The sequence below is a fragment of the Argentina anserina genome, chromosome 7 (genome assembly GCF_933775445.1).
Source record: "Argentina anserina chromosome 7, drPotAnse1.1, whole genome shotgun sequence".
Lineage (NCBI taxonomy): Eukaryota > Viridiplantae > Streptophyta > Magnoliopsida > Rosales > Rosaceae > Argentina > Argentina anserina.
Genome location: NC_065878.1, coordinates 2,108,663 through 2,122,164, shown reverse-complemented (window position 1 = coordinate 2,122,164; position 13,502 = coordinate 2,108,663). Strand labels below are relative to the sequence as shown.

The window sequence follows — 13,502 nt, the reverse complement described above, 5'->3', positions numbered from 1 at the left end:
AGTGATGGCCGACGGTGTTATTAGTGACGGGTGCGTAGTGGAGGATATTGTGTGGTAGTTGAGCATATGTGTTTGGGGCAACGAATTGTCTTGCTGGGTTTAGGCCCATTACTCACGCGTTATGGTTAAATCACTTTTTTTAGTTAACGTTAGGGTTAAATCACTTAAATGAGTTCATCAACAAAAACTGGTATGACAGGTTCACAACTATTTCGTCTGCAGAAAATCTCTAAAAAAAATATGATTATAGGAAGGACAATTGCATCAGAGATCAAAGGTCACAAGAACAGAAACCAGACTAATGAAATTCAACACAAAGGATATGGCATTTATTACTGATACCATTTCAATTTCTCTTTGGATCAATGCTTCCTCATCTACCATGTCGGGCCTTCAAAGCATTCATTGGCTTCAGATTTTACATTTAAGAGACTTTTCTGCATTTCTTTTTCTTCTAGAGGTTAGTTTTTCCTTCTTTTTCAAGTTTATTGCAACTATTTTTGGTAGGGGTTTTCATTTTGTTTTTCCAAGTTATATTGTAGCGAACCAAAATATTAATGATATGTGACTGAACGGGTATCAAGTATTAACTGGCACAAATATCAAATCACATGTAAAAACAGCATTAGAAGCATTTTTGTTTTTTGGGAAAACATAGAGCTATGTATTTGCACTCACCATGATATCCAAGACCAGGATTGTGTCTACTTTAACCCCTATTAACCAAAATCTAAAAATTCTCATTTAGTATAGAAAACAATCGATACGGCAAGTATTTGTCTATTGTGAATGAAGAGGCACCTTGCATTGGTGAGAAGTTAATATGACATAGTGAGAACAAGTTTCATTTTTTTCTAAACATCGTTTCCGTTGCTTGATTTGCTTCAAAAGCAGGTATTTCTCTCCTAAAAATGAAAGGCATCTTGCTGTGTTTGAGATTGATGTGATCTTGTAGAAGATTGACCAAAAAATAAAAAGAGATTGTAGATGAAGCTGAGTGAGTGATCTTGTGTCTAGAAAATAATTTAGGGAAACCTGGGATTAACGTACCCTAACTAGTTTGATCAGATCGAAACCTAGTAAGTGGTGTACAAATTTAACCTGAAATTAGTTTGGACCCAAAATGAGCTATGGAGGAGTCCCATACCAATTAGGTGATAGGGTCAATCCCTCTTTAATGGAGGTGAGAAAACTATTTGATGTTCACATGAGTAAATCAAACACACATATTGTTTTGGTGACCCATTAATTCATGGAGTTAATTTTGTTGAAACTTGGAGCAACCTTTGTTGAAGGTAAGAAACAAATCTACAACTTTATGGTGGTAGGTGGCTGATTTGTTTGACAAATAAAGAATAATGTATTGATGAGCATGCCAACATTGAGCATGAATCAAGGAAGAATATTAACTTTGCTTCCATGCATGTTACATGCAAATGTATGAATCGCACAAAGATGTTTGCCTAGATAAAGGCATGAGAAGTGGTGCAATAAACATAGAAGAACAATAAGGGAGAGATCATCTTGTGTGTGATCAAGTAAAGAGTTTTGTGTGTGTAGCAAAATAAAGTGTGTGAGAGTGTATCCCTTCAAGTGTGAGTCTTGAAGTAGTGTTTCTCTCGGTGTAACATTTCTTCGTATAGTGGGGGTTCTTTATTGTTGCTACTCGTGGACGTAGGCACTTTGCCAAACTACGTTAAATCCCGGTGTTCTATATTATTTTTATTTTTCGCTTGTGGTTGTGAGTTATTTCGATTTCCATTATACAGTTCATTCTTCCGCATTCCCCAACAGTGGTATCAGAGCTCCTGATTCTGACTGGGAACTGCTAGAATGGAAGGATTATGGAGTACCATGATCAGACTCAACCACTCCAACTGGATTACTTGGAAGCCGAGAATGGAGGATATTCTCTATTGTAAAGATTTGCATGAGTCGATCGAGGGAGATGATGCAAAGCCAAGTGAGATTTCACCAGCAATTTGGACGATGATGAACCATAAAGTCATCTGTCATATTAGTGAATGGGTCGACGATAGTGTGTTTCACCATGTTGCCAATGAAACCAGCGCGCATGAGCTTTGCTTGAAGCTGGAGTCCTTATTTGAGAAAAAGACTACTGCCAAGAAAGCTTTTCTCATTAAAGAGCTCATCAACATGAAGTATCGGGGAGGTGTTCGAGTGACCGAGCACCTCAACAACTTTCAAAGTGTACTCAATCAATTAGTCACGATGAGCATCAAGATTGATGATGAGTTACAAGCGTTGCTGCTGCTCGGGTCGTTACCAGATAGCTGAGAGACATTTGTTGTCACTGGAAAATATTAAAGATAATATGTTGAACGAATAAACAAGAATGAGTTCTTCATCAAGATCATAAAATGGTCACTTATTCGTTGCGGAGAAGAGATGAATGAGCAAGAGCAAAGGACCCAGAGGTCACGAAAGGAGTATGAGCACATCCAGAACAAGGTTCAACGGAAAGTGTCATCATTGTGATCTTCTAGGCCACATGAAGAAAAATTGTAACAAATTGAAGCGGGAATTCAAAGAAGCGAAAGAAGACGCTACTCATCAACAAAAAGAGGACATAAACAATGTTGTTGGGAAGTCAAATACATGTTGAAGATGGCAAAATTATCAAAAGAATTTTGGGAAGAAGCTGTGAAGACCGCGTGCTACCTAATCAACAGAGCACCGTGTGTACCTTTGGAATTTAAGAATCCTAATGAAGTATGGACCGGGAAAGATGCATCATACTCACATTTGAAAGTATTTGGATGTAAATCATTCGCACTTGTATCTAAGGAGCATAGGAGAAAGCTGGATGACAAGGCAACACCGTGTATATTTGTCGGCTATGGTGAAGAAGAGTTTAGCTACCGATTGTGGAATCCAAAGACTAAGAAATTCATAAGAAGCAGAGATGTGGTGTTCCATGAAGACCAATCTATTGCAGATTTCAACAAAAAGGTACTACCAAATGCAACAAGTGATAGTCGCATTTATGATTCACCGTTGCAGCAGGAATCCAATGTTGTGTTGCAAGGTGATAGAGTTGAAAATGTACCTGACACGGGAGATGCTAAAGTCAAAGATGAAAGGGAGCTTGATAAGAAGGAGCAATATGTGAATAATCAAGTAGATGTTCGTAGAAGCACCAGGAGGCAGATTCCATCCACCAAGTATCCATCATCTCAATATATTTTGGTGACTAATGATGGAGATGATCCTTATACAAATTACTTCCTTTTGACCAGTGACAGGGAAGCAAAGATTCATCAAGACTACAACAAATGGAGACTAGCCATGGAGTCTGAGATGGAGTCTTTACTAAAGAATGACACCTATGAGTTGGTGAAGCTTCCTAAAGGCCGAAAAGCACTCAAGAACAAGTGGGTGTTCAAGTTAAAGCGAGATGAGAATGAGAAATTGACGAAATTTAAGGCTCGCTTAGTTGTCAAAGGATTCAGCCAGAAAGAAGAAATTGATTTTGATGAGATTTTATCACCTGTTGTCAAGATGACTTCGATTAGAGTCATTTTGGGCATGACTGCGAGCATGGATCTAGAGGTGGAGCAGATGGACGTGAAGACTGCATTTCTTCATGGTGATTTAGATGAAGAAATATATATGGAGCAACCAGAAGGCTTCGAAGTCAATGGAAATGAGCATATGGTTTGCAAGTTGAAGAAAATCATGTATGGATTGAAGCAAGCACCAAGAGAATGGTATAAGAAGTTTGACTCTTTCATGGTGAGTCATGGGTGCAAGAGATCGTCAGCAGATCCATGTGTTTATATTCAACAACCCGCTGGAGGTAATTTTATCATCTTACTACTTTATGTAGATGATATGTTAATTGTTGGTAAAGTTACTGCTATGATTCAGCAGTTAAAGGCAAATTTATCAAAGTTCTTTGATATGAAGGATTTTGGACCAACCAAGCAGATTTTAGGCATGGAGATTACCCGTGATCATGGGAACAAGAAATTGTGGTTATCGCAAGAAAAGTACATTGAGAAGGTATTAGAGCGTTTCCACATGGAGAAAGAAAAACCAGTTGCTACTCCACTTGTTAGTCACATGAAGCTCAGCTCAAAGCAGAGTCCTACGAGTCAGAAGGAGGAGGAAGAAATGGCAACAGTGTCATATGCCTCAGCAGTAGGGAGCTTGATGTACGCGATGGTTTGTACTAGACCAGACATAACACATGCAGTTGGTGTTGTTAGCAGATTCTTATCTAATCCAAGTAAGGAGCACTGGAATGCTGTCAAGTGGATTATGAGATACTTGCGAGGAACTTCAAAGATGAGTCTATGCTTTGGATGTGGCAAGTCTGAACTAGTTGGCTACACATATGCATATATGGCTGGGGATATTGACACGAGAAAGTCCACATCCGGATACCTGATCACGTTTTCAGGAGGAGCTGTCTCGTGGCAATCAAAGCTACAAAAATGTGTTGGTTTGTCAACTACAGAAGCAGAGTATATTGCAGCTACGGAAGCGTGCAAAGATATTTTGTGGTTAAAGAGATTCCTACATGAAAGGGGTCATACACAATAAGAGTTTGTCTTGCATTGTGACAGTCAAAGCGCGATTCACTTGAGCAAAATTTCGAGTTTTCACTCGAGGTCAAAACACATTGATATGAGGTATCACTGGATACGTGATGTGCTGGAAGCTAAGGAAATGCTGCTGAAGAAAATTCATAAAGACAAGAACAGTTCGGATATGATGACGAAGTCTCTACCGAATAAGAAGTTCGAGTTCTGTAGAAGCGCGTCTGGAATGGTGCATCCCTCCATCTAAGTCGGGAGGGAGAGATTGATAGGGTCAATCCCTCCTTAATGGAGGTGAGAAAACTATGTGATGTTCACATGAGTAAATCAAGCACACCTATTAATTTGGTGACCCATTAATTGATAGAGTTGATTTTGTTGAAACTTGGAGCAACCTTTGTTGAAGGTAAAAAATAAATCTACAACCTTATGGTGGTAGGTGGCTGATTTGTTTGACAAAGAATGCATTGATGAGCAAGCCAACATTGAGCATGAATCAAGGAAGAAGATTGACTTTGTTTCCATGCATGTTACATGCAAATGCATGAACTGCACAAAGATGTTTGCCTATATAAATGTATGAGAAATGGTGCAATAAATATAGAAGAACAATAAGGGAGAGATCATCTTGTGTGTGAACAAGAGTGAGAGATAGAGAGAAAACTCAAAGTAGAGAGTTTTGTGTGTGTAGCAAAATAAAGTGTGTGCGCGTGTATCCCTTTAAGTGTGAGTCTTGAAATAGTGTTTCTCTCGGTATAACCTTTCTTCGTATAGTGGGGTTATTTATTGTTGCTACCCGTGGGCGTATGCACTTTGTCAAACCACGTTAAATCCCGGTGTTCTCTATTATTTTTATTTTCTGCTTGTGGTTGTGAGTTATTTCGATTTCCATTCTACAGTTCATTCTTCCGCATCCCCAACATTAGGAATGGACGCCTGGCCTTGCAACTTTTCAAAGTTTACTCAACTTTTATGAAATTGAGGTTGGTAACTAGTCAGGTGTACAATGTTTATGCCATTCATAGAAGATGGACATAGACAACCTTAAAGATTTTTGTAATGAAAGAGCATGAATGAAGGCTACCTAAGACTTATAACAGAAAATTGATGGCTAAAATTGTTAGACTAGAAATACGTGGGATCCATATTTACTACGCACAGCCAATTTGGCGATCATAACATTTGAAGGAGTATGAATTGGAATTTGGATAGCTCACTGAAGTCCGTTAGGTTGCCAAATCTTTAGCTTATGGTGAATGTAACGCCTTTCTTTAGTTTCTTAGAGCTCTAGGCCTAAAGGAAAACCAATTCCTAGCGCGCAGAACCAAGAACGGTTACAGAAAATTAAAGCTCACTGGTTTTTCCTGTCTGCACAAAATCAAAACGAATCAACAAGACAGAGAAACTTTAATTTGTACATTAAGAGGCAAGCAATATAGGAAGGACGACTGCCTATAAAAGTTCACAGGCTACAAAGATAGAAACTAAGCTCAGGAGTCAGACTGGTTTGATATTTATAACAATTGACATAGAGTTGTCGGTTAGGTGTGGGTTTCTTCTCTGTGTGTATGTCCTTGTGGACATTACTCTATCAAAGCATGAACGTTTGGTGTCAATGCTAACTGTGTATGCATTTCCTTCTGCTCACTTCATTCAGCTTTATTCTATTTAAGGCTTGGCTATTTTTCTCCACACTTTCTTTATCTTGGTTTACATATTCATATATTGGGGGATTCAAGGCAGTTCCACAATCAGTTCTGCTGCTGCCTCAGGTCCAACCCTACTTTACTTTCTCATTCTTTCTCTTCTTCCTCTTCGTATTTGAATTTCTTGGGAAATAACACAAACTAATTAGAGGTATTCTAATTTTAAATTTCAGAGATTACGTACACTTGAGAGAGTTCTGCATTTCTTGTTCTTCTTCAAGGCTTCAAGGTCAGTCTTTTATCTTCTTTCTTTAGGATTCTGCACCTCTTTTGGTCTATTTTCTTTTGGTAGAAGTTTATTTTTTGTTATCCAACTTGCTTCTGTTATTTTGAGCCATGTTTATACCTTATATTCAAGCAAAAGTTGGGGCTAAAGGATTGTCTAGTGAAAGACTTGAGCCTAGTGTCAAAACTTAAAACTGCTTTTGGATATAGTAGAAGCCCTACAACATAAGATCAAGGTAGCGGATATACCTATTTTTACTTCTATTCATCCTTGGTGCATCATATCTATTTTGTAGCAGAAAGCTAAAAGCTGTGATTTAGCATTAGCATATGAAGCAACGTAACTGCTTACAAAAAACTAATCTGTGACTTAAATTTTGAGCCTATATTCAGAATCCAAAATGGTTGCAGGTAACAACTTCAAATGGCTGACCAACCAGTTCCAGCCTTTTTCCAGGTCCTGGTTGGTGATTTCTCTGAGAAATTGGTAACATCTTGACCTCCTTTTCTGGGTTTATATATTCCCACATCCATACTTTTTTAGTGCAACCCGGATCAATTATATTTCTATAATTTTACAGGAATTTATTGGTTTTGCAAACATTAATGTTTTTTCACAAGCAATTATATTTGTAGAAAGTACCAAGTGCTTTTGTCAACCATCTCAATGGACCATCACTCTGCAAACTTCAAGTCCGTAATGGAAGATGTTGGGATGTTAAATTGGAAGAGGAAAATAATGATCTTTTCTTCCACAAAGGCTGGACGAAATTTGTGAAGGAAAACTTTTTGGATGAAAGAGATTTTCTGCTTTTCAGTTATGATGGCAATTTGCTGTTCAGTGTGACAATCTATGATGAAAGTGCATGTGAAATGGACATGGAAGCAGCCAAGACTAAGAGAACTGGCAGTGGTCAAAGGAGTAAGTTATCTGCTTTACTTCAATAAAATACCAGACAACTAATTTTTTTTCATCTGCCAAGTAATTTACATCTTTCTGAAATCATGTTTCAATTTGGGACTGTATAGGGGATTACGTACCGCCTAGGGAGTTGAGAATCGTTGAGTTCAACTCAGAGAATTTTTGCTTTAAGAGAACTATGAAGAAGCACAGAATGTATAAGCTGGTGAGTAATAAGTGGTCATATATAATAAGCTTCCTATGTTAATTTCCCAAGTGTTTTCCTTGTTATGATTCAAAAAATAGTTATTCTTGTCTTCTGAATGGACCGCGTGACAACAAGAATGTTCAATCCTTCCCGTGAAAATTAAATTTCCATCACTTGTAGACAGTGTTGTTTTGTGTATGGGCTGTTGTCATCTGCCAGATCAATTCATTTCTTAAGTTTTGTCCCCTGATATCAAAAGTTTTCCAACTTGTAGAACATCCCTAAAGTAATATCCAAGGCTAAGCTTCAGATGCGCAAGCAGATTATAGTGCTTCAGGATCCAAGCAAAAATTTATATCCTGTTGAAGTGTCTCTCATGCCGGATGGCCGTCTATCCATGTACAAGGGCTGGCGTGGTTGTTGCAAGAGGAACCAGATCAAGGAAGGGCAGACCATTGTTCTTGAGTTTGTGAACGGACATGTGAATCTTCATATCTTTAGAGCTGAGGGGTGTATTGTGATCCTCGCAGGTCCTAATGTCGTGAATTGAAGGTAATGCCACTGCTGGTGCAAAACTGTTTTCAATTGCTGTGATTAATGGGGAATGTGAACAGAGCATTGAGTAACGATGGTCCTGTGTTACTTAAGTAGGTTATTTTTCAGTTCCAAGACTATTTATTCCTCTAAATCTCAAATATATTGGGGATTGTTAATTATTTGGTATGTTCTGTAAGGAGATTTGAACGCAAATGAAAAGAGAGAATATTTGGATCATTTAATATTGAAGGGGAAGTGACTTATCGTGATCACAGTTGCACTGCATTTCTACACTAATCAGAATCTCTATAACTATAATATGTTGAAAAAAAGAACACAACTAGCTTCTAACCTCTCTGCATCTTAATAGTAGAAATTGTTATCATAGAGAAATAGTTGGTGGGAAGATACAATTCCTCCATGTTCTCAAGGTTGGATATTTTCTCTGGCATGCTGCCTGAGAAGTTGTGACATGTTCTCAGAATTATTGTTTCCATTTATGCATAGATGAGATCATCGTCTTCTTGAGCTGTAGTGTGATCAGAAACCAATGATGGTAGTCTACTGATTTCCTTTCTGAGAGCCTTAAAAGATTCCTGAACCAACTAGGAATGGACCCTGTGTGCTTCTATTAGCACTGAGAACCAAATCCTCATGGTTTCTTGAGCTAACTAGATATCCATATAGGTAAATGTCCCATGAGCTAGCTCAAGCCTCAAGGTTACTCAGATAATATAAATTCGGATTTTCAAATCCATCCAAACAACCATGCGATAGTCAGCTGGAAATTTTTCTGCGAGATATAATAAACTTGATGAGGGTAGCCTTTTGTAACCCATGACTATCTATATTGACCCTGTGGGCTGTGGCATTGATCAAATCTGATATAATTGAGTGAGAGGAAGCACATAAGTTTTAATGAATGAATCTCGGGTTCCACTTGCTCTTCAAGGAATGAATGAATCAAATTGCATTCAAGGATCTGCAGGAGTGAAGGTTCAGTGACAAGATATCAGTGAGGTAATTAATCCCAGGGTCAAGCTCAGTAAGTTGACCAAGTTAGGAGAAATTAAGGATAAGAGATATTGTCTTCCAAATGGTTGCTAGATAGAGTTCTACAATGCTTGAGTTGTGCTATTCATCAAGAATGTCGAAATGAACTCATGAAGGAGCAATAAATCGACTGTGCGCTCTACTAGGTTTTTTTCTTTTTCTTTTTCTTTTTCTAACCGACGTCTCACGTCTGATCAAGACTGAAATCGATGGCAGTGGAGGGAGTTACGGCTGCTGCTACACTATCGGTGGAGGCCATTGGCATGGGAGCCTAGTTGAGGGTGATGCAACCCGAGACTTGTATTTCTTTCTATCTCTGTGATTTTGTCAGGGAGAAGGAGGTTAGGCCTGATGATAAGGGTAAGGGAGTTGCTTAGCTCTCTGCTTGCCTGGCTTTTGATTGATCACTACATCTAGTTTGTCTAATATTGGGTTTATTTTTTCTATAATTTATTTATTTTATTGAGGATCAAATGATTTCACTCCTACTACCCCTTGTTTTGACTCCAACATAGTATCTACGATCTGGTAGGTTACTTCCTCAGTATTGCTGCTGTTACCACTTGAGCTATTTTTCGTCACGGACCTCAATATTGCCTTTCATAGGAATTAGGTATACTGATATATAGTTTACTTCCAGCTTATTTGTAAAGTTGCCGGTCATAGTTGGTAAGTGGTAACTTTGTTTTGGTTGGTAAAAAATAAAAAAAGTCGAAACATTTTGGTGTTACAAAAGGGAAAGGGGCCGAACAGCGACGGCAAGGCAGTAGTGAAGGCAGGCCGACGCCCAAGAGTTGAGACGAAAAGCGAAGAAGATGTCACTGGTGGACTACGCATCTTCAGACGACGACGTTTCCGAGGAGGAAGATAAGGAAAACATAGAAAACGAGCCAGCAGCTGAAGCACCCATGGATCAACCCACTCGTCCTCCCACCCAGTAATTCTTCCTCTCCTTCGATTTTTCTTTACAAATTTCACTTCTTTCTTTATTACCCATCAACCGTTTTGCATCTTTTTCATGAATTGTCTGATTGTTTTGGTGAGCTATAGCCAAGATGGGTAGAGGGTTCTCAGAAAGACCCCTACTTGTCAGCCCAACTTGGTATAACTATGTTCAAGTTTCAATCTTTTGTTGTTGTTTATGTATAGGGTTTCTTGGGTTACTTACTATTTGATGTCAGCACATATACTGTAAAGAACAGATAGTCTTAGAATGTTAGATGCAACTATGTAAGTTTATTAGCATTGTCGATTTGTGTATGTAAAGAACTAAAAAGAAGTACCTGCGATTTGCCATACAATTAGATTGCACTAGCGCGTCGATTATGAGTAATTGCAGTTAATGTGGGGGAATGTGTTTGGATTTTGATGTAGGACTAATATCAATAGATTCTGCCTATTTATGTTTACTAATCCTGGTTTTGTAGATAGATGAATAATGATTAGGGATGGATAAGGAAAATGTTTCGCAGACTCATAATACATAGCTAGTGTTTGGGGATTTTTTTAATAAGGATGAAATTTGTGAAAGCGGAGTTTGGCTTCCATTTTCTTTGATGCTAAAAGAGGGCTGTTTTTTTTCTTTACTGTCTATATCAAACTATTTCACGGCACGAAAATAGTCAGAATGTTTTTCATAGGTCTCTCCCTGGTTCGAAATTGATTTGGTACAATTTTCTCTGTGATAGACCTGTTGGTTCATCGTATCAGCAAAGTACTCCCCAATCATCAGCTCCTACAGTCGAGAAACTTCCTGATGCTTCACAACTCTTTGACTCTTCTGAGTTCTCACCCAATATGCTGAGTGATAGCTATCACTCTTCTCGTGTTGCAGCTGCAAGTGCTGAGAGTGCATCGCGCAAAAGAGAGTCAAATTCATTTGCTTCTCCTGTGACCCGCAGTAAACTTCCCAGAGGTAACTTGCCCCATTCCAAAAATATTCCAGATACACTTGGTGCTATGCTGGTTCCACCTCAGCTTCGTGGAAGGTCAGTTTATTAATGTTTGAAGTACATCCGAGTTTTATTTGGTATCTGAGTTGTATGCACTTTTTGTCAGTTTGTTTGCCTTTGAACACAAACACAAACACGCATACTAGTCAATTAATTTACGTCAAAAGTTGCATTTCCGCAGTACCAAGTATTTTTTTCCTCTCATCACATGTGAATATTATTTCTAGCAGATCCCACCTATTATATGGCAGCGCCTTTATCTTGTTATGTTACATGTATGCAAGTGGTGAGAAGTAGTTTGACCACAACCTAGTTTGTTAATATGAAGGGATACTCTGGTTGTAGACGGATCTAAAGATCACAATGGACGGTAATTACCTAATTGAAAAGAAAAAAAAAGGTAATTGTAGTTTTGGAAAGTCACAGTATAAATCATCTTACATACTGGATATTGAGAATCATTATACTGTAGTCATTCATTTAGTGATGATGTTATAAATCAGCAAGTTTATATAGTAGTCTTGTAAACTATTAGATATGTATAGGATTGGGCCAGAACGACTGTCATGCAAACCTGTACAGCGTTATTGAGAGTTTGCAAATTCTAAATAGTTCATGTGATTTCATTGCATGACATTCAAGTCATACTAGCTGTTGATGCATTTTCAGTCACCGCGACTTCAAACTGTGTAGTGGTGATTTTATCTTTGATCACTGAACTTATGGTCCATATGAGTGATGCTGTGACTATATGCAGATTGGTAGAATTTGAGTATGTGGTTGCTTTTAGTGACTTATTTGTACCAGTCCAAGGGGTAAACTTTCTGAAATCAGTCTTATGAATATATCATAATTCACCCTTGGACATCTTAAATTATGAATTAATGCAAAGTAGTACTTTTTTCTTTTGAAAAGAAACAGCTTTTTATTGAAACAAAAGGCAATATACAACAAGGACGCAGACAAGGATTCGGTTTTTGAAAATATAAGAGACAAGGACAAAGTAGTACTTCAATTAGACATTTCTTTGCTTCCTCGTAACATTCCATTGATATGTCAATCACTATGTAGGTTTTGCATATGAGAGAACCAATTGTACATGTGCATCATGTGCCATATATACTACTTGTGACTTCAATCGATGGACTGTATTTATGATGGGGAGAGTATTGAACAACAGTGTGTTGCGATTTAGTTTACTTTAATTTAATCAAATGAGTTGATTCCTATTTACATAAGAAACCCTATCTTTACTTAATTTAATCCAATCGAATGAGTTAATTCCTCACTTCCTCAACACTAGTTTTGCAGCCTCTTGGGTGTGCCATTGAATTATGATCTACTGCTCTATGATCATAGTATTTTACTGATAGATACACCTTTTACTCTTACATTAAGGATATATTTGGTACTGCATCACCATTTGGTCATATCTGATTTTCTGACAAGTACATTCTTCATGGGACAGTTCCTCTGATAAATTTTAATATTTCTTTTGTTTTTCCTTTTGCCAGAGTATATTTATAATTTTCACTGCTCATCAGCTGTTTTCTTTTTGGGGCCAGGAGCAATGTTGTCACAGAAGATGTTAGCAAGCTATTTGTCAAAAAGCCAACTGGCGGTTCACCACAGTAATGGTGATCATCTTTATGTGTGATGGTGTAGTTGTAGCCTTAGATAATGACTATCATATTGACTGTTGAGATTTTCGCTTCTGTATGTAAAGACTCTTAGAGGAGCCCTTTTATTGTATCTACATATTAGACTCGGACATTGTGACATTGTGTGACAATTTAGTCTAACTTGCTCGACAAAATAGCCTCATTGACACAATGACAATTCCCAAACTTTCAGGTCTTTAAAGACAGATTTTCATCTCTGATAAAAAAAAGAAGATAGATTTTCATCTATAGCAGTTATGACTTAAGCTGTATAATTCAGAAACATTTCTTCTTCTTTCCTTTGTATCTTTGAGTATAAAGCTTGTATATACTCTCGATGGCAAGCCAACCTCTGCTGAGTATTTCCGAGGCAAACATCAATCTTATCGGACCCAGATGTTGGCAAAATCCCAGTGACTTAATCCCATTTGCTTACTTACAAGTTACAGTTCACCTGAACCCAGTAAGTTAGGAAATTTGAGCAAGTTTTATATCTTGTTATTTATCAAGTATCCTTTTCTTTTCATTTTTAAGGGTTTGAAAAATGAGAGAATTTAACAAACGGTACTCAATTATTGTCATTCTAACTTTCAGTACATAATATTTGGAATCTATCGTATTAGTATCTCAAGTTTCTATTTCAGCTTAATTTTAGTTTCTTCCGTCAATTAACACGGTTAGTGGCTTCATCTCC

At 37.7% G+C, this 13,502-nt stretch overlaps 1 protein-coding gene and 1 pseudogene across 2 annotated transcripts; both read left to right on the top strand.

Moving 5' to 3' along the window:
• The first annotated feature begins 4,853 nt into the window (after positions 1 to 4,853).
• On the top strand, positions 4,854 to 8,155 carry LOC126802697 (B3 domain-containing protein REM5-like; annotated as a pseudogene).
• Positions 8,156 to 9,945: 1,790 nt separating this feature from the next.
• On the top strand, positions 9,946 to 12,926 carry LOC126803118 (uncharacterized). Of its 2 annotated transcripts, none has more exons than XM_050530878.1 (3): positions 9,946 to 10,132; positions 10,884 to 11,183; positions 12,713 to 12,926. In XM_050530878.1, exons 1-3 carry the CDS (start codon positions 10,011 to 10,013, stop codon positions 12,780 to 12,782), a joined length of 492 nt encoding a protein of 163 aa, XP_050386835.1. In that variant the 5' UTR covers positions 9,946 to 10,010; the 3' UTR covers positions 12,783 to 12,926. The 2 variants fall into 2 exon arrangements, with proteins under 2 accessions (XP_050386835.1, XP_050386836.1); XM_050530879.1 differs by having other exon boundaries at positions 12,662 to 12,778.
• The last annotated feature ends 576 nt before the right edge of the window (positions 12,927 to 13,502 follow it).

Coding starts and splice junctions, on each gene's coding strand:
- LOC126803118 (XM_050530878.1), top strand. CDS start 10,011: ATGTCACTGGTGGACTACGCATCTTCAGACGACGACGTTTCCGAGGAG. Junction 10,133..10,883: donor CCCACTCGTCCTCCCACCCA/GTAATTCTTCCT, acceptor TCTCTGTGATAG/ACCTGTTGGTTCATCGTATC. Junction 11,184..12,712: donor CCACCTCAGCTTCGTGGAAG/GTCAGTTTATTA, acceptor TTTTGGGGCCAG/GAGCAATGTTGTCACAGAAG.